The sequence below is a fragment of the Cucumis melo genome, chromosome 7 (assembly GCF_025177605.1).
Source record: "Cucumis melo cultivar AY chromosome 7, USDA_Cmelo_AY_1.0, whole genome shotgun sequence".
Taxonomy (NCBI): Eukaryota; Viridiplantae; Streptophyta; class Magnoliopsida; order Cucurbitales; family Cucurbitaceae; genus Cucumis; species Cucumis melo.
In genome coordinates this window covers 29,151,667-29,178,071 of record NC_066863.1, presented here as the reverse complement: position 1 = coordinate 29,178,071, position 26,405 = coordinate 29,151,667, and the positions used below count along the sequence as shown (strand labels likewise).

Sequence of the window (26,405 nt, the reverse complement as noted above, 5' to 3'; positions counted from 1 at the left end):
AATTAGAAATTACATGTTTTTTTTCTTTTTTGGTGTAGATGTTTGAACCAAAATTGAAACTAGTTTCACTCAAAACTATTTTCTTCAGACCTTTTGTGGATTGCAGTAATGTCTTGTGAGTGTCTTTTTAATAATAATGTACTAATGTAGTTCCAAAAAGCCTTTAGAAGTTCATAACTTTTACACATAGTAAGCGTTTCGGTTTGCATTTCACCCCTAAGTCAAACACACAATATCAATCATGATTAGCTAATCTAATTCTCAACTTCAACCCCCTACAATTCTTTAAAATTATTTTAACTAGTCTTAAAAGGTTACATAATAGTTTATTGTTTCAATCTACAAGTATCCCATATGAATCTTATGAACGCATTCGCATAGCCAAATTATAAAATTATAATTGAACAAATTTCAAAAGAAACCTTGTATCCATCTTCTGCCCTATGAGACATTCCAGATTACACCCTGAAATTCTCTTGATGCACTCAAAACTAAAATTCATATATACATCCTTCACAAACAATACACCCCCATACATTATTACTAACAAATTTAAATTCTCTATTTTTCAGATAAACTGAAACGTGTACATGGACATGTTTGTTTAAAATACATATATAGCAACTAAGACCATACTTCAACTTCATTGAAAGAGTACTTTTAAGATCTATGCAACACACTAGATTTTATTTTCAACGGTATTGTATTACTGCATAGAGTGGGAAATGATACTTTTTTCAAGGCTCACGTGCTCAACTACGCTCCATAAAAAAATTTAGAGACTAAAGGAATTAAGACACAGTCTCGTAATTAGTTTAACTACAATCACAAACTGATTAACAATACCATATAGCCTAAACCCTCCACTTCCTAAACTGACAAGGTGACACAACATCAAGCATGCTTAAGAACTTAAAAATAATAATAGAAGGAATATATGTCAAAATAATCTCAAGAAGCTCAATTAAGAAACTTTAAATGTTCAGAACAAAAGTGTCAAAAACGTCTTCTAACAATCACTTCATATTCCATACGGAGTAAACAAAAGCAAAACATGGGAAACGTTCTTCAATATAAATTCAACCCATTCTCTCTTCTAGGGATAATTAGCTTCTTAGCGGTACTGCACAAATGGAAAAGTTGAAAGTTTAGAGAATGTAGAAGATAAATCAGTGAGTGTGACATCAAAAAAATGAAGATACCACAAAATTAACTTACCTTGATGAAACCAATTTCCTTGGCATTGCTGCGGAAGCATTGTCTGCAACACATAAGTCCATACTTCCTGATCAACCCATGGGGATTTCCGCACACACGACTGAGAAGAGGATTCAAAGAAAGGAGTTATTGAATTTCAGCTTTCTCAAAAGTCAACTAATACTATAGACAACATTAGCCACTAAGGCCTCATTTGCTAACCAAGCCTAAAAACTTGTTTTGTTATTTACATTTTAACAACGTTTTAAAAAACAAGCCAAAATTTGAAAACAAAAAAATAATAATAAAAAAAGCAGTTTCTAAAAATTTGGCTAAATACTCAACTTTTTTGCCTAGAAAAGATGCAAACCAAGGTAAGAAAAAGCGGAAGGAAATCTGCTTAATTTTTACCAAATGAAGCCTAAGATATCCATTAAGGATTAAAATGTGTTCCATTACTCGTAGGTAGACTCAATGACTTCTGGGTAACTGACCAAAATTAATCCAATAGACATAGGAACTCAAATAACCCAACCAAGCAAAGTGATAATCATTCAGATAAAAGGATAGAAGGATGAAATACGCATAAGTATAAAAACGTAGAAAACATGACCCCATACATCATATAACATCAGTTATAACCTTTCATCCGCCTTAACAAAACCATGACATAATCGATCGATATGTAAATCCGGGTTCAAATTAGAAATCTTTTGCAATTAGCGAAGGCTTTTACAAAGCGATAACAGAAACCCAACAAATCAACACAAACTTTTAAGCATCACAAAATCTAAACCCAAGTTGGAAAAACCTTTAGAACAACAGCTTAAACTTAAATCCATGTTAAAATATAAATAATCGAACTGGAACTTAGGCATCTGGTTATCCATCAAAACAAGAAAAGTAATACATAATAAATACATCGTCAATCAAACAATATCCTTCAGGTCCCATTACAAAGCGCGCAAATTAATAGAAGTTAATCAGTTGATGAACTCCCAACTCGTTGAAATAAACCACACGCAGAAAAACGAAACATAGTGTTCGAGATTCTTGTTCCACCAATAAAAAGTAGATGAGTGAGGAAGATGTTTGCTTACCAAGTGCGAGAACCAGGGCCATAGTTCTTAGGATGAGAGTTCCAAACGTTGGAGTGCCCCATGATTGTGAGGGTATTGAGATGCTTCGAAATCACAATGCGAAGACGGCACAAAATTTGGTGAGATAGGAGAAGGCGGCAAAAAGCGTGTTTTATACAAGATAAACCCTAATTTCTTTTTGGTGTTTTTACCATTTTAGCCACTTGTGGAATTGACCGGCCCGGTTTGTTGATGGTCCGGTCCATTTTGTTTTTCAGTCACTTTATTAGAAATATATATTTATTTATTTATTAATATATCTAAAGTGAAATTCTGTGTGCTCATCAATGGCGGAAGAAGCCGGTTCATCTTCGTCCACTTCCAACCAACTGGTACTCTAATCAAACTCATTCTATCAAGTTCTCTTTGATTGCCCTAAAAATTCCTGCTTCTTTTCTACATTTCTATCAATTTATTGAATCGCTGATCTGGGCTAATGTTGTTTTACGTCTTCTCTAGCCACTAATAATCGAAATCGAAGATGAAGTTGAGGAAGAACTCTTATACGGCGCCGGATCGGGATGGGTCCAGGCTCTTACTTCTTGCGATCATCTCGCTTCCTTATCTTCCGACCTCGCTCACATTCCGCCCCCTCAGACTCCCTGTAGCCAGTCAGTTTTTCTTTTCTATAAACTATGTTATTTTGTTGTTCATCTTAATTTTCGAATGTGTGTACCTTTCATTTTCATTTCCATTTCTGCTGAAGGCATTTGATGTTTTGATTCTTTGAGATTTTGCTTCATCAATCGAATCCTAATTGTTTTGGCTGATAATTGGTTTAAATTCTACGATTTTAATCCCTAAACTTTCAAGTTTCTCTCACTTTAGAAATGTCTATTTTGGTATGTGAACTTCCAAAATAATACTTTTTTTGGTCCTCAAACATTTTGAAATTTTAGGGACCAAAATAGTTTAAACATAAAAATTTGAAGACAGGTTATAGGTAGTAAAATGAGATTAAGGCTTCATAGATTTATCTTTGACAAACGAGGATGGTGGACTTGAGAGTTGAGCATAGTTTTTATGGTTAGGTAATAGTAGTTGACGTCTTTTATTTTGTGTTTTGGGTTTGAATTGCCTTACCTCATTTGCTAATGTGTAAATGAAAAGTTGTCTTTTGTGGACTTTAGGCGTTTAGGAAGATTCTAAAATATGGTTACTGTCACCCTCTTCTCCTACGAGCTTTTATATAGAACCCAGACATATTGAAATATAAATGGGTTAGAATTTATAAGATTATCAAATAACAAGCACGTCAAGTTACTTGCACCTCACTTCTTGAGATCACTCCTAAGCTATAATTCACTCACCAAACTATTGTCTATCCACCTCCTTTCCCTTTTTCTTTTTTTTTTTTACATATCTAGAGAGTCATGCGAGCTTATGCAACTTTAATTAATCTCAAGAGACAACCCACTTGTCCCCTATAGTAGCAAGTGTCAATGAAACTCGTGGAATACTAAATCCTAAGAAGGTGATCATGATGGATTGAACTCATGATCCATTAGTTCTTTATTAAAGTTACGTGGTATTTTTTATAAGGCTAACACATGATGGTTATCTGAAAAATCCGATCTTTTCAATTACGTCCATAGACATTAAAGATTTAAAATTAAGTTTTCTAAATGGAGGCTTTTAAGCTCAAGATCTTGAAGGATATATGTCAACATCTCAAGTCTTTGCCACTAAGGCTATGCTTTGAAGTTAGTGTTCCACTGATATCATGCAAAAAAATTGAAGTTCTTCCATTTCAGCTAGACATCTTCTTTCGGTGGCTCTATATGAGTATAATGTACGTAGATGTTTTATAATCATAACATCCACATCAAAGTCAGGTTCTTTTCTGTCAATTTTTGTATGAATTGTAATTGACGTATTATTGCGTCTAATTTTACAAGTGCTTTCAGATCGATTTTTATTTGAGTTTATTTCCATGATTTAGATAAACGCATTTCTATTTGGTTTATTAATCCATTGAACAATCTACATGTGCAAGATGCCAGAATCCCAAGGAGAACTGGCTGTGTTTATGCTGTAAGGATGTCTTTTGTAGCCGTTTTGTGAATAAGCACATGCTTCAACATTATGAGCAATCAACTCATTGCCTTGCACTCAGCTACAGGTAAATGTAAAATGGTTCTTTAGATTCTACTCTAATTTCTGCTTTCTATAGGTCTAAAAAATTATAAACACAGGTTTTGTGATGCTCATTAATAATTTGCATTTGGAAACAGTGATTTGTCAGTTTGGTGTTTCTCCTGCGATGCATATTTGGATGCACAAGTGATTCAGGAATTACGACCAGTACACGAAGTTGCCTACATACTGAAATTTGGCGAGGTCCCACCCTTTCGATAGTATTAATTATCCTGCACTGGGGGAACTGAAATATCTGATTATTAGTGTTATAACTTTTCTAGTCTCTCCATATTAGGTGTTTTGATTTCTTGGTTTGTACATTTCGAGCAAATGGCTTATGATCTGCACATGAATTGGGTTGGGTTGTCATGTTCACGGTAAGTTGTTGGTTCACTTTACAGAAGTGAGGTATAGATTAGAATCTCATATCTTGTTCAAGAAAATCATACGAAGCTTTTACTTGAAACTGATGAACTTCTTGTTTCAAACCTTGATGATAACATGAATGAAATTGGTTCCCCATTTTTGTCACTCTTCATTTTTCGCAAATGTTGGCTTTTTGGCCTGTAGAAACTTTGCTTCTACTTTGGTTGCAGAGAAAATTTGACCCAGCTTAACTTTATCTTTATTTTGAATAAGAAATAATTCCATTGGTGGTATGAAATTACAAGGAAAAAGAAAGGAGAAAACTCTCAAAGGGGAGATTACAAGAGACATTTTCAGTTTGAAATGAGACTAGCATCGTTCGCTTCCTTATCACTTATGCATATGCTTTGATAAAAATAACATGGCAATCCTAATCCTTAGTTCAAAGGCTCAGGCTATTGTGGAAGTAAAAACTTTTAAATCTAAGAATTTCTATCGACCAATTGAAAATTGAAGTTAGATTACCTCTTATATTGAAGATCTAGAAACTTGTTCAAAATTGAGTTACTCCACAATCAAACTTCATCAAGGTTAGATCGAATGACTTACTTGCATTCTATCGTAAGAATGGAAAATTCTAAGAAAAAAGACTCAATATAAAATTTTAAATTTTAGTCCTCAAAAGTCCTATCTAATTACAAATAGAATGATAAAAGCCTTTATATAGCGTTGGGGAGATTGTAATATAACTAAAATAAAGTATCAAAAAGTCAAAATAAACATTAAAGAAGTTCTCCATCCTCCAACCACCCTCTTTAATGCTATTTCATTGAGCTGGAACTAAAAGATTTCAAGAATTTGCCTGCTTCACTTCAGTTATCATGGAAGACTTTTGAAGAAAAATTAGAAAAAGAAGATAATTATGAAATAGACATCTTCTCCATTGACTCGGCAAAATGATTATATGATTATGTTATGAAATTTATGTACCACAACTAAACGTATTTGCAACTGTAATTACATTGTAAATGTAGACCTCAACGAGCTATAGCTGGTATTATTGTCTATTTTCTTCCCCAAAATTTGGCAAGCTTCCGAGCACGTCGCAGGCGCGTTGCTCGCATTCCACTTTGCCCCATCTTCCATCGACACGTTCACATGGGAATATTGGTTTTCCAAGACTGCAGTGGTAATCATTGAAAAGCGGCTAATTAGATTAACACGATATAAAACACACCCGTTTAATTGGTTAATTGGTTCAAACAGAGTAGACAATGTGTAAACTTCTACTCTATTGCATCAGTAGTTCATTAATGAAAAATAAAAGAGTAATGGAAAGTCTCTTGTAAGTCAACTAAGTGAAAGCTAGAAGTTATACATAAATTATATCATTGAAAATAAATTATTTGTTAAAGTGAATACGAAATTTGTGGCTTAACCTTCTGTTGACAACGTTATGTACACGGCATAGCCATCGGGAGAACTCAGCATGAGATCCAGTCTCTACGGGGTTTGCCCTGCCATACAATTTGAAAAGAAGAAGTGTAATGCTACTTTACAACGCCAACTTAAGCATAACACATACAAGTAGAAGACATCTTGCAATCCCATAACATTCTATTCTTTAACAAGCAAAGTTGATATTTTACATTAAAAATGTTTTGTTTTCTATTCTATTTTCTTAAGAAATTATAAAAGATATTCATTCTAATTTTAGCAATTGACAAATACTAGGGTGTCTAGCAAGTACAAATCGAACATGAACATCTAACAAAGCTAAGGTTTCCAAGGTACACTCGCAAGGGCAAGGCAAGGCTGCGAAGCTGTATCAATAAACAAATAACCAACATACTTTGTAAGGAGGGGGCAAATGATGTACCTTAGAACTTCTTTGAAGTGGTCTGCACATTCTCCACAAGGGTACATGCGAGATAATATTGCCATCTGCACGCAAAACACAAGTTATTCCATGCAGTCATTGTCCATGCCTTATCATAAGCTCAACGATCAGTTTCCCTCGGTTAGAGACAAATTGATCAAAGCTTTCAAAATCAAATTCCATATCTCTGAAAGGGATTATGGTGTGGGATAAGAGACCTACACATGGTATTAAAAGGGTACCCTACCAATTCTTTTACATCTTTCTTCTGCTGCCTCGTTGGGTGATCTGGGTACTGAAAAAATTAAAGGTCAGCGGTCCCATAGATTCAAGTGAAAGGCATGGAATAATTTATATTGAATTGTTTTCTCTAGATTTTTTAAATAAGAAACAATTCATAAATTTATGAAATATCTAAAGATAACCAAAAGAGCCTATTCAAGGGTAATGCGAAAGATGCTTTACATCAGCTACGTAATCCAAAAGTTGAAAGAAGAGAGGTCCTATTTCTGATTGTCCACAGTCAGAAGAAGGGGAAAGTGTTCAAAAGATGTTTTCTCTTGATGCTTGAACGGGGTAAAAGTTTGTTTCTTCACATTAGAGATAGAATTATCATTTATGAAGGGGGGACAGAAAGCCAAGGAGACTACGTAAACAACTTCAGAGTTCAAAGAAGAGCCTGAAGAAAATGAAGAGTTACAGAGTTCTCTTAAAAAACACACCATAACAAGGCCAAGTATCTCACTAACTTCCAAAACCCCAGTCCTTTACCATTTGATAGGATGAGCACATAGGAGTTGATCGGTAATTTATCAAAATTCTTGGGAAGCATTCAATATATCAAATTCACGAGCATTCTATAGTTTTGTTTAAACGCAGAGCAAGATGACAATACTAGGAACGTTGCAAGTATGTATACATATATAAATAAATAATAGAGAGAGAGAGAGATTTAAGAGGCAAGTGATTGAATGCAAAATTAAGAAGATAACATAGTTGAGAAAACCTGAGCAGCAAGGATGTGAAGAAAAGTCCAGGTAGCCCTTCCAAGTACTTCCTTAGTTACAGGTGCAGCAGGCTTTCCTCAATATAATATGTCAAATCAAAACCATATGAATGAGAGAATTTCAAATTATGCTGTATAGGCATTAAACAGATAATTTGATGCATTAAACAGAGAATTTAACCAATCGATTGCAACTGAGCAAGTTCAAAAGTTTTTCAATTGTGAGTAACATGTATAAGCAGCTTGTCTAACAACATTATTGTATCGGAACTCCATTTTTAGATTACATTGAAAAATAATACCTACACAGTCATGATTGTGGGAAATAAATCACAATCTTTACGAAGCGTTCTCTGACTCATTTCAAGAAACTCGTTTCTCAACCTAGAATAAAATCTTAAGATGATACCAAGTAAAACTAAAAACACGAAATCCCAGATGACCTAAAGGATTTACAAACTAGATGGACATGATATAAATTACAACACACAATAACCTGGAGAGTGGAAATGAAAAGATAATTGTCTTTTTTCTCCAAGAACTTTAATCAAACACTTACAGGGCATCAGGTAAATCCACAGAAACAACAACTCTTTAAGATTGAAATCCAATAGCAGAATACATAAAGCGAAATGATGAAAAGAAAACAAAGAATACCTTATGGGTTATGTCAATAGATTGCATAGAAGTCGTATCAGGATACGAGGGAGTTGCATAGGATGAAATCTTTTGAGAAGAAAAAGGCTTATGGTTGGGGCGTGAATGACGGGTCGAATGGGAAAGAAGATTTGAGAGATGGGTTTCAATGGAAGTTGAAATCTTTTGAGCAGTTTGAAAGAGAGATTGGATGGGATTCTCAGACATGTTTGGAATCAGGGCGGGAAAGCAGTGCGGATGTTATCCGATGCTTCCAAAAACAAAGGGTCTTCGTAAGAGGATTCAATAGTTAAAAGTATAACACTATTTTAAATTTTGTTGAAATTTTTTAAACTTTCATATTTGAAATTTATTTTAAAATAACCTTCAACCTTTTGTAGTTAAATTCATAAAAATATTAATAATAAGAAGTGTTTGTTATGCTTTGTTTTTTTTTTTTTTTTTTTCTTTCAATATTAAAAAATAAAATAGTTTTTATTTTTATTTACAAATCAAAAGCTATGCTCCAAAATAATAATAAATAAATAAAGGAAGAGAAGAGGGAAAGAAAAGGAAAATACATTTTTAGACTTTAGAGTTGAAAATAAATAAATTAAAAGAAAGAAAGAAAGAAAGAAAAAGGGCGCACGTGCGTAATTGAATAACGATACGATTGGCGGAAGACAGACACAATCGCAAGAACACCCCGTCGGAAGGTCGCTGTTTTTGCTTTTGGTCTCCAATCTCCGAATCACCCAAAAATTCCAATCCAAACCCATTAAACAATTTACACAAATCATCTTAATTTTACGATTCTTCATTCACAAGACGGCGCAATTTCATCTCAATTCTTTTGTAAGTATCTGAATTCCATGATTCCCTCTACTAATTATTAGGGTTTTCACTTCCATCTTCCAATTTTCAACTTCGATTTCGATGATTTTCATCCTCCATTTCTTTAGGGTTTTACTTTTCTTCTTATTGTTTCCACAGTGATTCAAATACCCAACCCTTGTTGCCTTACGATTTGGCTTCAATACATGTTTTTTTTTTTTCCAAATGTTTTGTTTGTTTCCAGCTGTTCTTTACTTTTGGGTTTCTTCCTTCTGATTCCCAAACTTCTACAATTGGTATTCAAATGCTTCAGTCAAATATTGGGATGTCAATATTGTTTTGATTACTTAAGCTAAGCTGTGAAAATTAGGGTTTCTGGCTTTCTGATCAAAGATTTCTTCTGCCCCTTCCTCAGTTTATCTGTTTTGTTGGTGGAGGATTCCTGAAGGCTTTGTCTCAAATTCAGACATTGCTGAAATTGCGGCTCTGAAAATGTTTCCCAGGAAAGACACTTCTCGTATAGACACTTCCGAGCTGAAAGCGATGATATATCGAAAGCTTGGGCATCAGAGATCAGACAAATACTTTGATCAGCTCAAGAAATTGTTAAGTTTAAAGACCAACAAAAGGGAATTCGACAAGTTTTGTATTCAGATTATTGGGAGGGAAATTATACCTCTTCATAATCGGCTTATTAGAGCGATTCTTCAAAATGCTTGTGTGGCTAAAACTCCCCCTGTTCTTAGCAGTACAAGGAAAGTTGGAGGCAATCTCAGTGTGAAGGTTGTGAATGGATATCAAAGGAGTTGTCTTCAATCACTTCATGGGGATGCATTCCTTTCTTCTCCTCGAAAGGGTAGGTCGCCAGTTAGTAGAGACCGTAAGATTCGAGATCGTCCAAGTCCTTTGGGACCGTGTGGGAAGCCACAGAATATGGCACTTGAAGAATTTGCTTCCAAGGCACAAGAACAGCAAAGTGCAACAGAGTTGCATTCTCTTGGCAGCCGTCCTCCTGTCGAAATGGCGTCTGTAGAAGACGGAGAAGAGGTTGAGCAGGTGGCTGGAAGTCCTGGAGTTCAAAGCAGAAGCCCAGTTACTGCTCCGCTTGGTATATCGATGAACTTCATTGGTTCCAGTAAGACTCTCTCCAATGTTCCCGTTGGAGGAAGAAATTACCATGTAACAACATGTCAAGATGGTGGCGAGCTACCGGACACGAGGTTGCTACGAACTCATTTGAGGAAGAAGTTGGAAACAGAGCAGATTGATATATCTGTAGATGGTGTAAACCTTCTTAACAATGCATTGGATGTTTATTTAAAGAGGTTAATCGAGCCATGTTTGAATTTCTCTCGGTCACGGTGCGAGCGACTGAAATTTACAGGCAATCAACCGATAACTGGCTCAAGAATCACATTCCAGGAACAAAATCGGCATCGAGCTCAACAAATAAATAATGGATCCTTGTTGGACTTCCGTGTTGCAATGCAACTGAATCCTCAAGTGCTTGGGAGAGAGTGGACGATGCAGCTTGAGAAAATCAGTTTACGAGCCTCTGAAGAGTGAACTGACCAAATCTCACGTCAGAAAAAGTATAGTAGGGTCTGAATATATAGTCAAAAGGTGATCGATCATATATTGTGAATAATTTGATGGGTTCTGTGTCTTTCAAAGTCCCTTGCTAATTTTTGCGATTCTTGTGAGGATAGGTTTTCAGATCCATTATGAGCCTTAAATCAAGTTGATTAGGTTACATGTAGATAAAAGGCTCTAATGATCATTTGTCTTGAGGAATATGTTTATGATCTAATAAAGGCATACAACTTCACTTGCACCTGCGTGACGATCGGATCCTCTTTTCATTCTTCTTTGAGAAAATTTAATATAATCTGAGAAGTGGATGTAATAATGAAATGTGGAGCCCATAGCTCATAACCAAATTCACAATCAATAAAAACAATGCAAAGTGAGAGAGACAACTTCGTTTGCAATGTGATTGAAAACATCTCAATTATGCTAACGGTCATGTTAGTAGATTCTAAATTACGAAGTAAAAACAAATTAGATAGAAACAGAATCTTCACATACTTTCTACAAATATTATATACCAAGCAAATGCTAATTTAGATTCCCAGAAAGGTTCTTCAACTCATACATCTCTTATCTCGTAAAACCGTTTACAATTATATTAACTAGAAAAGAATCTCTCTCTCCCTTCTTCCTAAAAAGTTAACCAATTTCCGTTTCGAAAACCACTTGTTTCTTCATCCTAGAAAATTGGAAAAGGGACTGTCATCAAGATCGTGTCTGAACTTAATCCCCCAGCTATATTGATCAAATCACGAGACAGCTTTCTCGAGGCTCGCCATGTATGTCATGTAAACTGTCCACACATACGAAAAAGAATTGCTCACCAACGCCTGCACAACCAAACAAACACACAAAAACACCAGTCAAAACCATAGCCAGAGAAGAAGATGTGAGAGAATCAGATCAATAGAGAACAGAACATACTTGAAGATGAACAGGGACAAATCTAAACGTGATGAAATCGCAAACTGGCCAGTACATAACGCCGTTAAGCATTGTAGGAAGCAAGTCTCGTTTCAATCGGGCAATAATTTCAGCACCATTTTCACCTATGCTCAATGAAACCAAAACATTCTCAGTCATTTCAAGTTTCGAGAACTGAAGCACTTTGTGAAAAAGAGTGTGTACCTTGGACAAATGCATTTAAGGAGAAGAAAATGGCTGTCATGAAAGGGCCAAAGAGACCTTGGCCCATGGCCATTTTCTTGAAGGTGGAGAAGAGATCTTTTTTAGGGAAGAGTTTGGACATTAAGTTGAACCAATAATGGAGAGATGGCCCTAGAACCAGCATACCATATCCCGCCATCCTTACTGTTCGAATTAAATCATATGACTCTGAAGGTGACAGAGATATGGTCTGAAAGAAAATTTGATTCCTAAATCAGATCACCATTGTAAAAGAAGAATCTCTAATGAAGGAGAGGTTTGATAATAATAAACAAGAACAAAAATTTCAATGATGGACAAAATGGAGAAAGAAATGGAGAAAATAAGACTTTCCAAAGAAAACTTTGCTTTACAACTGCCCAAAACGAGGACCCCCATTAGAGATAAACATCAACGCCCTCCCGCGAAAACCCAAAAACAAGTATACCATCAAGAACAATCAAATTAAAGAGAAAACAACTCTTCCAAGAAACTTTCCTTCCCAAACAAGCTAAGTAGAAACAAAACATCAACATCACCAAATCCATTAGATTCCATTTCAAAATATCAAACTCAAAACAAGCAGTTGCAAGCTCCAAAAATATTCACCTGAGACGACAAATCAGCAGCCGAGTAAATAATCGCAGAAGTGATACTCTTGGTAAGAACAGGACGACATTTGACCATCGCCAAATACCATTCAAGAAACTCAACCTTCACAAACGAAAAAAACGATGAAGCAGACGAGTGCTGCACCGACGGAAAAACACCAACCTCCTTCGCCTTCCTGAAAGAGTCCGGCAAACGGAAGTACGGCCTAATTGGTTGATTTGGCTTCCTCACGATCGCAGTAGCTTCAAAAGCCGCCTTAGAACCTTTCAAGTGAGAAAAATGGCGAAAATGTAACAACCCAGAAATCCCAGAGCTTCTCCGCAAGGCGCCGATCATCTTTTTAGGGTTTAGGGGTGAAAATGGGAAGTGGGTTTTGAAATTTGAAGCGAAACAAAAGAAGAAACAGAGAAAATTTTGCGCCTTTTCGGTGACATTCATCACGAGGTTTTTATATTACAACTCCACCAATAATTATTTTTATAATAATTATTTTTTTCTTTTTCCTACCTGCTCGAGTAAGATTTTAACGATACTCGCCATCATGTCCACACAAAAATACATTTATTGTTTAATTTTTATGGTTTACTCTTTATTGTGACTAAAAGCTTTTAGGCAAAGGGAGAGTGTTGAATTCAATTTGGAAACTGCGAGTGGGTATGGATTTTGGGAAAGAAAGGGGTTTTTTTTTTCAGTTAATTTGGGAAGACGACGCGTTTGTTTTATTGGCCATTGATTTGTGCCACGTTTTGAGAGAAGTCGACACGTCGATTGGATGGTTCTTTTTTTCGACTTGTCGGTCAGTTGTTATGAAATTGAAATTTGGCCAATACATTTTCTAACTCTTTACGTTTCTTTCTACAATTGGAAGTGTGTGAGATTTTATACATCGGAAAAGTATGAATATTGTTGTAACCTTTTTGTTTTGGTTCTATTAAATCTTTGTATTCATATATTTAGCTAGTGAAATTCTTACGTTTTGTCAATTTTTTTTTTTTTGTACTTTAAGAATTGTCTCATCAATATAGCATTTCTATTTTTCACTATTTTTCTATTTTTTATATTTATTACGATAATCCTTGAACAAATTTAAACTCTTTTATTTGTAAAAGATCAACTTATGCGGACATGCTTGTTTAACGTATGAAAAGATAGAGAGTTCAATCATCTTCAAAGTATATCCTCATTAAGATGCAATATACTTGATCCAAGATATCCTTGCATTAGAATAATTGAAGTCAATGATACTCATAAATGACATACTTTCAATTATGTTATTAGAAATTTTGACCATATATAAGTTCGGAGCAAATGTTATTGCAAGCAAAAAGATTATGCTATTATTAACCCTAGTATCTCATAGTTCTTCTACTTACTATTGAACGTTGTGTTTGACATTCTATGTGTACAACATAGACTTTATCGACAACGTGTTCACTTTGTAGTATTCATTTTTCAGTTGTCATAATCATCTATTATTCCATTACTAATCAAGTTTGGCTTCTAATTCTTGACTTACATGCTTAAAATTTAGAGTCTATTATTTAAATACACTTCTAAAATTTTCAAAAAAGTCACCATATTTTTTTAAATATTCAAGATGTACATATATATATATTTTAATATTTGTCGATGTTTATATATCCATTGATATATCCGTAAAAGATGAGTTACATCGCTACTGATATTTTCGTCTTTTACTACAATAACCCACCCAATGTTTAGAGTGTGTGTTAAGAAAAAGGGGCAAGGGTTATTTTAGCCTCATGATTTGCCATATGTACTACACTACTTACAATTAGTGGTTAAATAACTGTCTTCAATGACTCCATCTGTCACTAACCAACTTAATCCTCGGGTTCCAATCCCGATCAAGGGAGAGAATCCCCTAATTTGACCAAAGATGGAGAAACTGGGTCTCCAAACTAGGGATAGGGCAGGTATTCCACACCACCGCAAATATATATATATATATATCAAATGTGATAAACGTCTCATCGACAAAACATTCGAACATTCAAAGTTCAAGGCCTCAAGGCCTCTAGTTCAAAATTAAGCTTGTAATTTAGCTTAATTAAGCCATAATTCTTGAAATTATGGTAAACTATTTTCATTCTATCATCTACCGGTTAATAAAACATATTTATTAATCACAAACACTGTCAAAACTAACATTTGCAACCATAGTTTATTAGTAATCAGCAATTATTCTACCATCAATCTATTTCAATATCTTGAAAGGTTTACCATTCACAATCTCGCAACATTAGAAGGAAAAACAATTCCAATTATTTATCATAAAAGAAAGATTATAGGCAATAACAAAACTATAAGAAAACAACACTTCAAATCTCCAAACACGTGTTTACTGAATTTTTAGAAAACAACGCTCCCAAACAGACCTAGTAATTCACATCGCACCACTTCATTAATAAAACTTGAAAACCTAACCAAGTTAATTGTGACATACAGAAACTTAGCTGTTTTGCAAACATCGATTTAAGCAGGCTGTAACACATTGTAGCATGCAGAAGTATAGCAAGTCACAGTGTATCAGATCAAAAGTACAGATTTGATATATTATGTTCTGTAAACACACACCTTGAATAAGAAAACAACCCATCTCTCATTCAGTTTGAATGTAGAATTGTCACTTTTGAAGATGGGGGAAACAGGTGAAAACATCAGATTTGGGGTGTTTTGCTTCAGCATGCTCCCTACATTTCACCTCCGAGGTTGTACACATGAATGTTTGCATGCACACCTTGCACTGTAGAATACAAAGATCAGTTTGCTCATCAGTGTTCATAACAAGGAATCTACTATCTAGTCATAAACTTCGAAACTTTTCTAGAATAAGTAGTCTTAATCAAAATTTAAAAAGCAATGGCAGTTATTACAAGCAAAAATATAAATCATTGCACACATTGACGGGATGAAATGAAGTTCAAATTTTGAAGTGTAACCCAAAAAGTGAAATCAGATAAGATTCGCGAGAAAAAGTCCACTAAAGTGAATTCCCATGAGATGTTCCAGAAGTTCAGATTTTGAAATGTAAACTAAAAAGTGAAATCAGAGAAAGATTCACGATAAAAAAGTCCACTAAAGTGGATTTCCACAGGATGTTCTAGAGTCAAAGACTTGAAATATTTACATGTATGATATCTTCTAGTAAAGATCAACCCCAAAATTGAGAAGTAACTTACAATTTCAAACTTTTGTTTGCCCGGAGCTGCTTTGGGGTTGGCAAAATCCCCCACAAAAGCGGTAAAAAAAGTACAAAAGAATGGTGGGATTAGATGGGAACTGGAAAGGATTTTGAGATAAAACTTTTCGTTTGGAAGTTGTATTTTGGTGAGATGCTCCATTTACTGGTAGGACCTTAAAATCACTAAGAGGTTGTTTGGCCCCAAACTTCATAAGTATGTTGAACATTACCAACTTCAATAGTATTTCATTATTGAAGTTTGCACATTTATCGAGAAACCTCTCTCCTTTGTACATTTATCAAGGACTCCTATCTCCATTACTTTACACCAGAAACATAAACTTCCTAACTTCATAACTCAAATCGGCACCCATCCTAAAGGGATTGGAGAAACAATTAAAACAAAGACATAAGTATGCAGATGAAAAAAGACCAGGATGTGCATTATAGAGTTAGCAGATGAAAAAAGAACATCAATTGGCAAGGAAAAAAGAAAAGCTATAATGTTTGAATGGGCGCAATGTTTTGCACAAGAAAAAAAAAAGCAGTAGAAAAAACTAAATCCATAAATGTATCAAAAAGAGGAAAGAGGGTCTTGAAAAGATACTAGCAAGAAGAAATAGACAAATACAATATTCGAAGATGTAAATGATCAGCATTATTGAAGGCACCTAGTCTAAGCCTCCTAGAGAAGATTTTAATCCTTTAGAGAAACCATCATTCCAAATAACTAACTAAAGATCTGTCAAAAAGGGTCTATCATGCCCAGAAAATCAGTCACCAGAGATTTGCAATAAAAACCGAAGAGGAATCGATAGGCCAAATCCAGGAGTCAAGTAAAGATCGCAATCTGACAGTACACATGTTGAGAAAAGAATGTCCATTCCAAAATCCCCAACTCAGTAAGTAAGATCACGACATAATTGAAAATCCCAAGCATTTGTAAATGGAATCCACACATTAGCCACGATAACCTCTACAAAAAGAGTGAGACGAAAAAGTTGTGGGAAGACACTATAAAGAATACCACAATTAACGGTGTTTTGGCCAGTCGAAAACTCTGGCAATCTCCTTCAACCCGAGGGTTGGCTTTCCTCTTTTTTCATATTTTCATGGTCTCCAAGAAATTGTTTCTCAAAAATTTAAAAAATATAAAAATCTACAGGCAGCAGCAGCAACGTAGTTCCTTGTTTGCTAGGGGTAAAATTGTTAGTTAAACAAACTCCAATCATGATGTAGAAATTATCTCAGGACTCCATCCCGACTGTTAATTTTCATCAACAAGACTAATAATAAAATGCTTAAATCAAATGAGCTAGCGGGTCAATTTCCATTGCTATTGTATATAAACCCTTTCTCAGTCACAACCCAATTAGGGATAAAATTGAAGCAGATCAAGTGGATAATCCAATTCCGAAAACGAAAAGAGAAGGGAAAAGAACAGTAAGCACTCGAATCAACGAAACTACCTGAATAGTCATAGCTTTTTTGTTGGAATCAAGCTGGCTTCCTGCAAAATATCAGATCAAGAACGAAAAAGAAAAGAATTCAAAAGGGAAAACGAGGGGGCAATAGAAGTTAGTGAAGAGAAGGAAAAGGGGGGGATAAAGAAAAAAGTACCCTTGGCGCCTTTTTGTTTCTCCAAGTTTCTCTCACGAGCCATCTTAGCCTTCTGACCATTGCCTCCTCCCATGGCGGAAATCGATTGAGGAAATACAGAAAGGGGATAAGGCGACGATTTTGCTCCCTCTTTGCGTTGGAAGGAAACAGAGGAGACCGCTGATTAAAAGAGAAAACAGAATTTTCTTTTTTCTTCCTTTCCCACTAGTTACGCGGAATGCACTTCCCACTCGCACTCCGTAGATGAATATAACATTTCCCTTTTCCTCCTTACCTTCGAACAAATGTTCCAAATAAATTATTATTTTAGCTTAAGATTATTAAGATCATGTCTCTTTTTTGACAATATTCATGAAAATTTTGAAAAACTTTTATGTAAATAGATAGATGTTACTGTGAATGATTTTAAATTAAAGGATATAATCGATATTAAAGCTACATTTACTCAAATAAAAACTTTCATAAATCAACGAGAATAAAAAATGTGTCTTATTTGATTACTTCTAGTCGTGTTAATTTGCTATGCATAGGTTACTTTTAAACATTTCATCCTTATTTTGGAGTCCATTCGTTGAGATTGCAAATTGGTAAAGTAAAAGGCAATTGAGGAATATATGAATGTTATGAGGGTAAGACGTGGATTAAGGAAAGAAAATTATTTTAAATGAAAGGAGAGGAAAGAACATAACAATAATATATAAATTGGAGAAAAAAAGAGCGAAGAAGTGAAGGAAGGCGTAGGTAGTAGATTCCTCCATCTCCTCCTCCTTTCCTTTGCGTCCGCCGTCCGACCAACAGTCCCTCGCGCATCAAACCTACGAGCTCTTGCTCACTCAGTTCGAACAAGTTGCGTAGCGTCGTTTATTCTCCATTTGGCACTCCAAGTTGTGCATCACGTTTTTCACGACTAGGTGTGTCTTGCAGCAACGTTTTTGGCTTGTGGGTAAGCTTTCGACTGTTACCCACACTTCGATTGGCTTCAAATCAGTTTATTGCTTTATTTTTCTTTTCGAAATGGAGTTGAGTGTTTAAATTGTTATTCTCAGCTCTTGAAGCTCTTTTTTTTTTTTTTTTTTGTGTTTAGGTAAATTTTTAAGTATTAGATCAAGGTTCAGCGAGGTTGGACATGTTTTGGAATAGTTAGGACTTGATTAATGTGTCTTAGATCCGTCTTTGACATGTAAAAGTTTGTTGGTTGTAGTTTTGGGTTAATTCAGAGTGATTAATTGAGGGTAGTGGTAGAGTTTGGAACAGAATATTTCGATTGAAAAATATATCGGTTTTGATCAAGGTTGTTGAACTAATTTCTAACACTAAAACATGATGTTTGATCATGGAAGTGGATTTTTGGATCGAGAATTATAGGGCTTTTGGTGGAAGTGGTTTCCCACACCCATTCCACAATGTAAAGATATGTTTTGACTGTTTTGAATTGATAAATGGTTGAAAATGTGTTTTGGATGTTTGAAAATTTGTTTTGTACCATTTGAGTTTATTGAATCTGCTTATGATGTTTTAAATGTTTTCCTACTAGAAAATATGTTTTATGTGATTTGAGAATCGACTAGTATTTTGTATTCTTTTAGTTGATTTTGTCGAACCAAATTATATGACTATTTGGAACTAAGAAGCATCGATATGGATTCGAGACACAAATATGGCATGGCACAGACACAACATATGTCAATTTTTAAAATCTAGGACACAACACAAGGACACATTAATTAAAATGCACATTTTAAAAATTATATATTATTTTTATACCAAAAGAAAGTTCGGAAGTAAATGGGTTGATGCATTCATCTGTCTAAGAAACTTAGTTTTTATTTATTTGACACCCAAATTTTGTTATTATTGTCATGTGTCTTTTTAGTCTACTCAACAAATGTTCTATGCATATTTAACTGGTTTATTATACTAATAAGTGTTTGATATATGTCCAATAAGTATTGGAGTGTCAAAGTGTCCAACATGTATCAACACGAACAGGCTAGCCAAACTAAAGTGTTAGTGCTTCTTAGGTTTTGAGTGATGGTTGGAAGTGTTTAGACTAATTTTGAATTGAAAGTGTTTGTGTCTTGACTTTGGTTACTTCTCAAAACTTTTGAAAGCTTTGATTTGATGAATTCTATTTTCAGAATTCCTATTTGAAACTGCATGTTTTGTTGCCAATATTTCTGAATTATTTGATTAGGGCTACCCATATATGCCAGTTTTTGTGTTTTGAGGATTGTATGATATTTTTGTTGCATCCAAATTTAAAAATCTGTTATGATTGAAGCTTATTTGTGAAAAGACAAATATTTGTGGTTTGACATTCCTTTGAATGAAGATTCATGTGTGTGTTGCACTCACATGGCCTCACACTTATTTGATTGTTATTCTAGTCGATTGTTAATTGACCTCTCTTTTGGTTTGGTTGATTTTTAATCGGATCTCTGCTATTCTGGTCAATTGTAAACAGACATCTTTGGCGTTCTGACACAGAACTTCAAGGGATATCTACATTAGGATTTGATAGTTTGACCTAGAACTTGTTTATAATAAATTATCTCTGCTGATTTGTGTAAGTTGCAAAAGTTTATAATGGTTACGTTTTCACATTTTCTGTTTTAATAGCTGTATTGAAAAAAAATACGAGCTGTTACAGTCTTGTTCTTAAAAGAAGTTGGGTTCTGGCTTTTACCTCTTTCTGTTGGCCTTTGATTCACTACTACAGCTTATACTTTCTATTTTTAGTCTTATAATACAATTAAGGAAGTCTTTATGCTCAGGTTAGAATTACTACTGCTCACGATGAAAATGGCAGTTTTCAAGCATCTGGCTTTAAGTTTCAATTATTTTTATTTACTTTTATGTGCCATTATTGTGCCATAGGTTGTATATGTTGATGATTCTCGACTCTTTTTCATGCCATTATGTTCATGTAGTTGCAATATATATTTTTTTTGGTTCAGTTTGTTGCTCATATGTTGACGGGACTTTAAATAAGTACAACCCTGATGCCTATAGAATTGCTTTATGTTTTTCTATTAGTAAACTTGTCCAAGAATTGAAATGGAGTTTTGATTTTGACAAAGGATATGGCTGAACGACAATCACTTGACCAGCAACATTCACTTGATCCACAATCACAATCATCACAATCTCCAAGAGAAGATATGATTGCATATGTGATGGCCTTGGAAGCTGCTCTGCTTCCGTGCTTGCCTGCTAGAGAACTACAGGCAATAGACCGTTCTCCTCACCCTTCTCATCAAGGTCAGTAACTGAACCCTCCCCTTTGATTCTTAAGTATAATTAGATTCTGAAAGCACAATGTAAAGTATTGTTTGGGTGGTTACCTTTACACATAGTTCGTTTGCTCTTAATAATTTTTGTATTATAGATTTAGATTACACTAAGCTAGTAGAGATTATCTTAATGTGCCCTCCAGTTTCTTCATAGCTATAGTACTCTCTTATGGATCTTCTGTTTCCTTTGCAAGTTCGCTGCTTGCTCTGCACGGACAGCAGCTGTAAGCTAAGGGAGCTATCTCTTAGTATTGTTTCATTCAACTAGTTCATTTGCTCTCCTCAAGCATGACAATCTGTAAATCAACTTTCATGTCAATGGTTCTGCATGAAAATGATTTCATCATGTTACATTTCATAATAATGGAGGGGTCTGCTGCTAAATCTTGATTAAATGCCCGACTGACCTCTTTAGTCATTGATTTTGTTGCATTAAAATTATGTGGATGTCTGGTTTCCGTTCATTTGTTGTATTGAAATATGTGGAGTGGAAGTGACGAGCCGTTTGACCCACTAAGTGGAGTTAATATGTTGTAGTTAGTAAGTTTTTGTTTGGGGTGTAGAGTTGTAAAATGGAGTTTTTTTGATAAATGTGAAAAGTAGAGAAAGAGAGGAAGATGAAGTTATTCAACAAATGTAAAAAATAGAGAGAGAGAGAAAAAAACATGGGGTTGCTCGATAGATATGAAAAGTAGATAAAGATGAGGAAAATGAAATTACTTGATAAATGTGCAACTTCAATAGATTTACTATTGAAGTTGAGTTGTTTAACACCTACCTAAAAAGTTGATTAACCAAACATCTAGCCATGCATGCTTTCAATTTGCTACTCACTTGTGGCTCGATGTTGGACCAAGGGAAGCTGGGCATTAAACTGATATGTCTGTGGTTAAGTGTTTGTGAAGAGTGAAGAAAATGACGCCATGTTTTGTTATTTGATTCAGTTGACGTGGAGAGACATGCTAGGGATTTCATGGAGGCAGCTAAAAAGCTTCAATTGTATTTCATTGGTTTACAGCGTGAGGATCAACCAACCAAAGTGGAAACACTAAGAAAGGTAAACGCTTCTTTCCATTCAAAGAGGGACTCGCTTTTCTGATAAATGTAGATATGCTTTTATGTAATATTTGTGTTACTTCTTCCCATCAGGAGATATCTGCCATTGAGGAGGAATTAAAGGTAAAAAATGACATAATCAAGAAACAGGAGAGGCTCATTGAAGGATGGAAGAAGGATTTGAAAGAGCAGTTAGACAAACATAACAATGAGTTAGAGAAAGTTTAATAGAATAGGTTTGTGATCCCATGCTCTATTGTTTAGTTGTTTGTAGATCTTGTTAATTACATACTTTAACTGTGAATGTAGGTGGGGGCTTATTGACAAGTCTTGGTTAATTACATTCATTGTGCGGTTATGCCTAATTTTCTTCTTAAATTGTCGAAATAGTAACGAACTCTATGGATTTTAGCTTAAAAACGTATTTTATCATCTTAAAAGGAAGATAAATGTTTAACAAATTTTGACTTACTTATGAACTCTTCATCTTCGAACATGTTTTTTTGAGTAGGTAAATAATTTTTATTCCACTGTAAACAATTCTAAAATCAATTCAAACAAGTCAAAGTGAATAATGTAATTTGAGAAGTTTTAGAAAAAGATTTTTTTTTTTTTTTTTTTAATTTCTTTCCTTGCTTTTCCCTCTCTAAACACTCCCTTTCAGCACCGATCTGCGACAACAAATGTGCTCGGCAACAACAAACAAAGTTGTTTCTTATTTCTCGACAACAAACAAAGTTGTTTTTTATTTCTCTAGCAACGTACGTCGTTAATTAACAACAACGTCCAACATTTCTTTAGACACCAAACGAACCTAGTGCAAAAGGTTATAAAATAACAACGGAATGCGTCGTTTTTGTTTAATTTCTTTACTTTTAATCCTTCCTTAGGTTACACTTTCTAATAACTAATTTTCTATGTTGGTAAATTTCTAAAAACTGTATTTATTTTCACACTAATTTATCAGTTTTCACAAAAATCATTAAATTTCAATAACAAAAACACAGGTTTTAAAAAACTACTTTTCCTTTCGTTTAGAGATGTATTAACAAGTCAAGGCAAGAAAAACAAAAAAAATTGAAATGGTAGGATCTAGTAGTCATAGTTTTGCATTACAAAAAAAGCAGGCAGTGGTGGCCATTGCAACTTCAAACTAGAAATTGAAGATATCATTCAGGTTACTAACGTTACTGTCGGTGATTTAAGGCAAAATATAAAAGCATAGTATACAATAATATTACACTTCCTCCAGTGGAGGAAAAGCTTAAATTTCACTCAGAATTTGCTTCCTTTCTTCCTCTTCAGCTTTGATCCAGGCAGCCTACATAAAATGATTAAAACAACAACCATATAAAAAACTTCCTTATATATAGCATAAGAATGTGTATTGAAATCAAATGGCACGTGTATATATTATGTACCTTGTCTCTTTCAAGTTTGGAGAGACGAGGTCTCATGGAGTCTCCCAAACTTAAGCCCCCCCAGGCTGATTGTAGATCGTCTTTCTCCCTAGCTTCACGACGTGTTTGAAAGCTTTTGTTCTCATTTTCTGACTCCTGTGAACACAGCAGCTTCTCTCTCTCAAGTCTTGATTTATGTTTTACCAGAATCTCACCTAAACCCCCACCATCTCCTCCTCCATTCACCACTGAATGGAATTTTTTTTCACTTCTCTTTAGATTGTTCTCTGGTTTGCTTCTCATTTTCTCTTTCTCCAGTCTTGAGACATGCTTTACAAAAATTTCATCCAAGCTTTGGCAGTCTGATGTATGGTTATCCAACTGCTTCTTATTTTGTCTTTGGTTGTTATAGTTACTTTCAGCTAACACAGCCATCATCTTTTCCCTTTCCAACCTATGCACTGGCTTCACTAAGATCTTATCTAGGCTATCTTCCATGTTCCTTGGCATATTAACATTTTCCTTTCCTTTTGTTTCCATCAATGATTCTTCTGAAGGAGGCTGCAGTGGCTCGAGTTTTCGTCTGTTTTTCGCTTCTTGTACTTCTTTCTCAAGACGTGAGACATGTTTCACAAGATACTTGTCGAGACTAGGAAATGCTGACACAACTTCTTTATGACTAACAAATGTTTGTCTTGCCTGTAACTTCTTGTTACGGGTCTTTTCTTCTACAACTTCTGAAGAAGGTGGCTTTGTCTGCATAGTTTCCAAGCTGGGAGCAACTTTCTCATCTTGAAAGTCGACTTTCTCTTCGATAGTTGTCGTTTTCGAAGTATCCAAGCCCAATTCCTTTTCTTTGTTCTTTCTGCTGTTCTTTGCTTCAAGCACTTCTCTTTCCAATTTAGTTACGTGCTTTACCAAGAATTTATCTAGGCTGGGAAGTTCTGACTCAACTTGCTTCCTTCCATTGTGCAAATTAGTGGCAGAAGACATTCTCCGAGGAAGGTTAAGAGATGAAACAAAGGACGGAACTGCAGAGGAATTTGCATCATGAACCTTCCCATTTCCTACCTCAGCCAATGCAGCATTTAAACCACAAGTTGCAACTATGGTGGCAAGAGAGGAAAGTTCTTCTTCTTTCAAACCCCTAAGCCTTTCATGCATTAAATCCTCAATCTTGGTCTCCTTCTCAGAAGTTGTCTGTCTCATATGTAAATCCAGCATCTTGCAATCCAAAATGTGAGAGCTGAAATCAGATTTTCTAGGCGCTTGATCAAGTTCTGAGACATTCTCTGATTCGCATTCAGAAGAAATCTCTAATGGGGCTACATTAGTATCACACTCGGGGTTCTGAGAGATTTTTCGTAGGAGTTCCTTAAAGTCATCTTCTCGTAAAGAAGAGCAACTCGCAAGCCTAACCAATGCTGTTTTTACTGCTGCAGCCACTTCCTTATCAACCTCAAATTCTGTCTCAAAAGATGTTGTAATGGTGTGAGTTGTAGAACCACCACCACAAGAAGATGAAGTTTCCATTTTGTATGTCTTCTGTGGACAATTGGGTGTATCATACATGATCACTCCCATAGCCGCAGCTGCTTCAAAAGCTTCGGCTGCAGCTTTCTCAGCTTCGTACATTTTCTCTTCAGCTTCTTTACATTGAATTCTAGATAGCAAATAATAATTCAAAATATCAGAAATCAAACAAGTTCAATAATCATCCATAGGACAATGAAAAAAAGTACACAAAATACCTAGCTGCTCGGAGTATTCGACACCAAGAGGCTTCGACCAAGGCTGCTTTTCGAGCTTTCATTGCTTTATGTGCTGCCTCTCTTACTGCCATCTTTTCTTTCAATACTCTGGAGTAATGTGGATTAGAATCACCTAAAGTCTCATCTAATGTTAAATTCAGACCATCTACTTCCTGCCGTGCATATAGATTGTCATGAAACCAACAAACAAAGAGAATAAAAAAGCGTGAACTAGAATGACAGAGATTTGTGTGGATCACAATAATCGCAATAGCTATGCTCGCGGAAAAAAAGGAGAATAATTTATTATTAGGGAGAATAACTTATATTACAAAAGCAGAGACACCTAGGGCTAGTGAGTCGCACTCCCCTAAAGCCTAGGCTCAAAATAACTTAAACATGACAAATAAGAATACAGCAACTTAGTCAAAATCAAGGGACTCCAACGTAGATTTCTAGTTTATTTGGGTGAGAAAGGTAACATTAACATGAATTGTAATGTTAATGCAGAAGGGATAAACATACTAAACCTGCAGCATTTTAATTTTTCTCTTCAAGTAAGAGTCCATGTTCTTGCGAGGGAACCATTTGATAGGGGAAACCTTCCTGCGAGTAGGCTTCTTGATTTGTGAGGTAAATTTGTTAAGACCGTGCATTGCTGATTGGGTTGTCTCTTTCAAAAATTTACTCTGTGATCAGTGTATGAAGAAAAAAGGTTAACACACACAACAGAGGTTTCAAATCAAAACAATAACAATCACGGAGTGGAGATTTAGAAAGACTCTAGTCTCATATAATTGAATAGAAAGAAAATGGACCAGTAACTTGAATAATTAGGGTTTAAAGTACTGATTCAGTTCTACACAAGTCGAAAATGGATTCTAAAATCAAAGTACTATTGTTTCAAAATAGTTGAGTGAATACTTCTACAGTTCCACTTTTCAGTTCCAGATAGCATTCAGTTACAAGAAGAAAAACAGAATTTATATATATATATATATATATATATATATATATATATATAAAGGAAGAAAGGAATTCAAATCAAGAAACGGAAATTGTACAAACGCAGATTAAGAAGAAGATTTACCCTTCCACTTTTCGAGATTGCTGAAACGGGCTCGCCAGAGTCGTCCTTCTTGCTCTGTGAATCGACAGCAATGAATTCGTTACTGTGATTTTCGGTTGTTGGAACAGAATCCAAGTTCAAGCAAGCTGAATCCATGGCTGATCTTCTCAGAAAAATGCAGGTTGAAGACGATCAAGTTTTCAGAAATCAAACAGATTTGATACCAAAGATGTTTTTGCGAGAGTTTAATGGGGAATTTCAACGTGTTTTTGAGAGAAATGTCGAATTGATTTTCTTTTCTTGCGTTGGAATTTTGCTTTGAATCAATGAGCGATAGAATTGTGTTTTGAAAATGGAAATAGCCGTTACGCCTTAAAAGGACGGCTCTTTAATAAGTCCCAACGGCCCTTTTAAAAGTAAGAATTATCGTGTGCTTTTTTGTACACATTTTCCATGTTTTCCTAACC

At 35.0% G+C, this 26,405-nt stretch overlaps 8 protein-coding genes across 9 annotated transcripts; 3 read left to right on the top strand and 5 right to left on the bottom strand.

Annotated features, from left to right (window-relative positions):
- Positions 1-936: 936 nt before the first annotated feature.
- LOC103494802 (40S ribosomal protein S29) lies at positions 937-2,468 on the bottom strand. Its single transcript, XM_008456164.3, has 3 exons — positions 2,298-2,468; positions 1,219-1,318; positions 937-1,123 (listed from the first exon to the last, which is right to left on the bottom strand). The coding sequence occupies exons 1-3, from the start codon at positions 2,357-2,359 to the stop codon at positions 1,115-1,117; spliced, it is 171 nt and encodes a 56-aa protein (XP_008454386.1). The 5' UTR covers positions 2,360-2,468; the 3' UTR covers positions 937-1,114.
- Positions 2,469-2,575: 107 nt separating this feature from the next.
- Positions 2,576-5,006, top strand: LOC103494801 (uncharacterized). Its single transcript, XM_008456163.3, has 4 exons — positions 2,576-2,668; positions 2,796-2,947; positions 4,333-4,458; positions 4,571-5,006. The coding sequence occupies exons 1-4, from the start codon at positions 2,624-2,626 to the stop codon at positions 4,692-4,694; spliced, it is 447 nt and encodes a 148-aa protein (XP_008454385.2). The 5' UTR covers positions 2,576-2,623; the 3' UTR covers positions 4,695-5,006.
- A 755-nt stretch (positions 5,007-5,761) lies between these two features.
- On the bottom strand, positions 5,762-8,925 carry LOC103494800 (FAD-linked sulfhydryl oxidase ERV1). Its single transcript, XM_008456162.3, has 6 exons — positions 8,384-8,925; positions 7,727-7,798; positions 6,968-7,015; positions 6,721-6,785; positions 6,281-6,358; positions 5,762-6,022 (listed from the first exon to the last, which is right to left on the bottom strand). Exons 1-6 carry the CDS (start codon positions 8,588-8,590, stop codon positions 5,899-5,901), a joined length of 594 nt encoding a protein of 197 aa, XP_008454384.1. The 5' UTR covers positions 8,591-8,925; the 3' UTR covers positions 5,762-5,898.
- Positions 8,926-9,067: 142 nt separating this feature from the next.
- On the top strand, positions 9,068-11,030 carry LOC103494799 (uncharacterized). The gene is made up of 2 exons (XM_008456161.3): positions 9,068-9,217; positions 9,612-11,030. The coding sequence occupies exon 2, from the start codon at positions 9,689-9,691 to the stop codon at positions 10,760-10,762; it is 1,074 nt and encodes a 357-aa protein (XP_008454383.1). The 5' UTR covers positions 9,068-9,217; positions 9,612-9,688; the 3' UTR covers positions 10,763-11,030.
- Positions 11,031-11,264: 234 nt separating this feature from the next.
- Positions 11,265-13,658, bottom strand: LOC103494798 (uncharacterized). The gene is made up of 4 exons (XM_008456160.3): positions 12,542-13,658; positions 11,915-12,143; positions 11,711-11,835; positions 11,265-11,616 (listed from the first exon to the last, which is right to left on the bottom strand). Exons 1-4 carry the CDS (start codon positions 12,980-12,982, stop codon positions 11,536-11,538), a joined length of 876 nt encoding a protein of 291 aa, XP_008454382.1. The 5' UTR covers positions 12,983-13,658; the 3' UTR covers positions 11,265-11,535.
- Positions 13,659-14,940: 1,282 nt separating this feature from the next.
- Positions 14,941-17,678, bottom strand: LOC103494797 (uncharacterized protein At2g23090-like). The gene is made up of 3 exons (XM_008456159.3): positions 17,370-17,678; positions 17,219-17,259; positions 14,941-15,311 (listed from the first exon to the last, which is right to left on the bottom strand). The coding sequence occupies exons 1-3, from the start codon at positions 17,440-17,442 to the stop codon at positions 15,192-15,194; spliced, it is 234 nt and encodes a 77-aa protein (XP_008454381.1). The 5' UTR covers positions 17,443-17,678; the 3' UTR covers positions 14,941-15,191.
- Positions 17,679-17,913: 235 nt separating this feature from the next.
- On the top strand, positions 17,914-22,083 carry LOC103494796 (mediator of RNA polymerase II transcription subunit 28). Of its 2 annotated transcripts, none has more exons than XM_008456156.3 (4): positions 17,914-18,312; positions 20,450-20,630; positions 21,607-21,719; positions 21,812-22,083. In XM_008456156.3, the coding sequence occupies exons 2-4, from the start codon at positions 20,453-20,455 to the stop codon at positions 21,944-21,946; spliced, it is 426 nt and encodes a 141-aa protein (XP_008454378.1). In that variant the 5' UTR covers positions 17,914-18,312; positions 20,450-20,452; the 3' UTR covers positions 21,947-22,083. The 2 variants fall into 2 exon arrangements, with proteins under 2 accessions (XP_008454378.1, XP_008454380.1); XM_008456158.3 differs by having other exon boundaries at positions 18,014-18,312; positions 20,406-20,630.
- A 782-nt stretch (positions 22,084-22,865) lies between these two features.
- On the bottom strand, positions 22,866-26,288 carry LOC103494795 (uncharacterized). Its single transcript, XM_008456155.3, has 5 exons — positions 25,960-26,288; positions 25,400-25,558; positions 24,870-25,042; positions 23,140-24,781; positions 22,866-23,039 (listed from the first exon to the last, which is right to left on the bottom strand). Exons 1-5 carry the CDS (start codon positions 26,092-26,094, stop codon positions 22,983-22,985), a joined length of 2,166 nt encoding a protein of 721 aa, XP_008454377.3. The 5' UTR covers positions 26,095-26,288; the 3' UTR covers positions 22,866-22,982.
- Between the last annotated feature and the right edge of the window lie 117 nt (positions 26,289-26,405).

Excerpts from the sequence above, each read along its gene's own strand:
- LOC103494796 (XM_008456156.3), top strand. The coding sequence starts at position 20,453 with ATGGCTGAACGACAATCACTTGACCAGCAACATTCACTTGATCCACAA. Across the intron at positions 20,631-21,606 it reads TCCTCACCCTTCTCATCAAG|TTGACGTGGAGAGACATGCT; the intron begins GTCAGTAACTGA and ends TATTTGATTCAG. Across the intron at positions 21,720-21,811 it reads AAGTGGAAACACTAAGAAAG|GAGATATCTGCCATTGAGGA; the intron begins GTAAACGCTTCT and ends TCTTCCCATCAG.
- LOC103494795 (XM_008456155.3), bottom strand. The coding sequence starts at position 26,094 with ATGGATTCAGCTTGCTTGAACTTGGATTCTGTTCCAACAACCGAAAAT. Across the intron at positions 25,043-25,399 it reads GAAAAATTAAAATGCTGCAG|GAAGTAGATGGTCTGAATTT; the intron begins GTTTAGTATGTT and ends TATGCACGGCAG. Across the intron at positions 23,040-23,139 it reads CCAAACTTGAAAGAGACAAG|GCTGCCTGGATCAAAGCTGA; the intron begins GTACATAATATA and ends CATTTTATGTAG.
- LOC103494797 (XM_008456159.3), bottom strand. The coding sequence starts at position 17,442 with ATGGGAGGAGGCAATGGTCAGAAGGCTAAGATGGCTCGTGAGAGAAAC. Across the intron at positions 17,260-17,369 it reads GAAACAAAAAGGCGCCAAGG|GAAGCCAGCTTGATTCCAAC; the intron begins GTACTTTTTTCT and ends GATATTTTGCAG. Across the intron at positions 15,312-17,218 it reads AAAAAGCTATGACTATTCAG|TGCAAGGTGTGCATGCAAAC; the intron begins GTAGTTTCGTTG and ends TGTATTCTACAG.
- LOC103494802 (XM_008456164.3), bottom strand. The coding sequence starts at position 2,359 with ATGGGGCACTCCAACGTTTGGAACTCTCATCCTAAGAACTATGGCCCT. Across the intron at positions 1,319-2,297 it reads GGCCCTGGTTCTCGCACTTG|TCGTGTGTGCGGAAATCCCC; the intron begins GTAAGCAAACAT and ends TCCTCTTCTCAG.
- LOC103494798 (XM_008456160.3), bottom strand. The coding sequence starts at position 12,982 with ATGAATGTCACCGAAAAGGCGCAAAATTTTCTCTGTTTCTTCTTTTGT. Across the intron at positions 12,144-12,541 it reads CTGCTGATTTGTCGTCTCAG|ACCATATCTCTGTCACCTTC; the intron begins GTGAATATTTTT and ends ATTTTCTTTCAG. Across the intron at positions 11,836-11,914 it reads CTTAAATGCATTTGTCCAAG|GTGAAAATGGTGCTGAAATT; the intron begins GTACACACTCTT and ends CATTGAGCATAG.
- LOC103494799 (XM_008456161.3), top strand. The coding sequence starts at position 9,689 with ATGTTTCCCAGGAAAGACACTTCTCGTATAGACACTTCCGAGCTGAAA.
- LOC103494801 (XM_008456163.3), top strand. The coding sequence starts at position 2,624 with ATGGCGGAAGAAGCCGGTTCATCTTCGTCCACTTCCAACCAACTG. Across the intron at positions 2,669-2,795 it reads CGTCCACTTCCAACCAACTG|CCACTAATAATCGAAATCGA; the intron begins GTACTCTAATCA and ends CGTCTTCTCTAG. Across the intron at positions 2,948-4,332 it reads CCTCAGACTCCCTGTAGCCA|ATGCCAGAATCCCAAGGAGA; the intron begins GTCAGTTTTTCT and ends TACATGTGCAAG.
- LOC103494800 (XM_008456162.3), bottom strand. The coding sequence starts at position 8,590 with ATGTCTGAGAATCCCATCCAATCTCTCTTTCAAACTGCTCAAAAGATT. Across the intron at positions 7,016-7,726 it reads TTCACATCCTTGCTGCTCAG|TACCCAGATCACCCAACGAG; the intron begins GTTTTCTCAACT and ends TAATTTTTTCAG. Across the intron at positions 6,359-6,720 it reads CACTTCAAAGAAGTTCTAAG|GGCAAACCCCGTAGAGACTG; the intron begins GTACATCATTTG and ends ATTGTATGGCAG.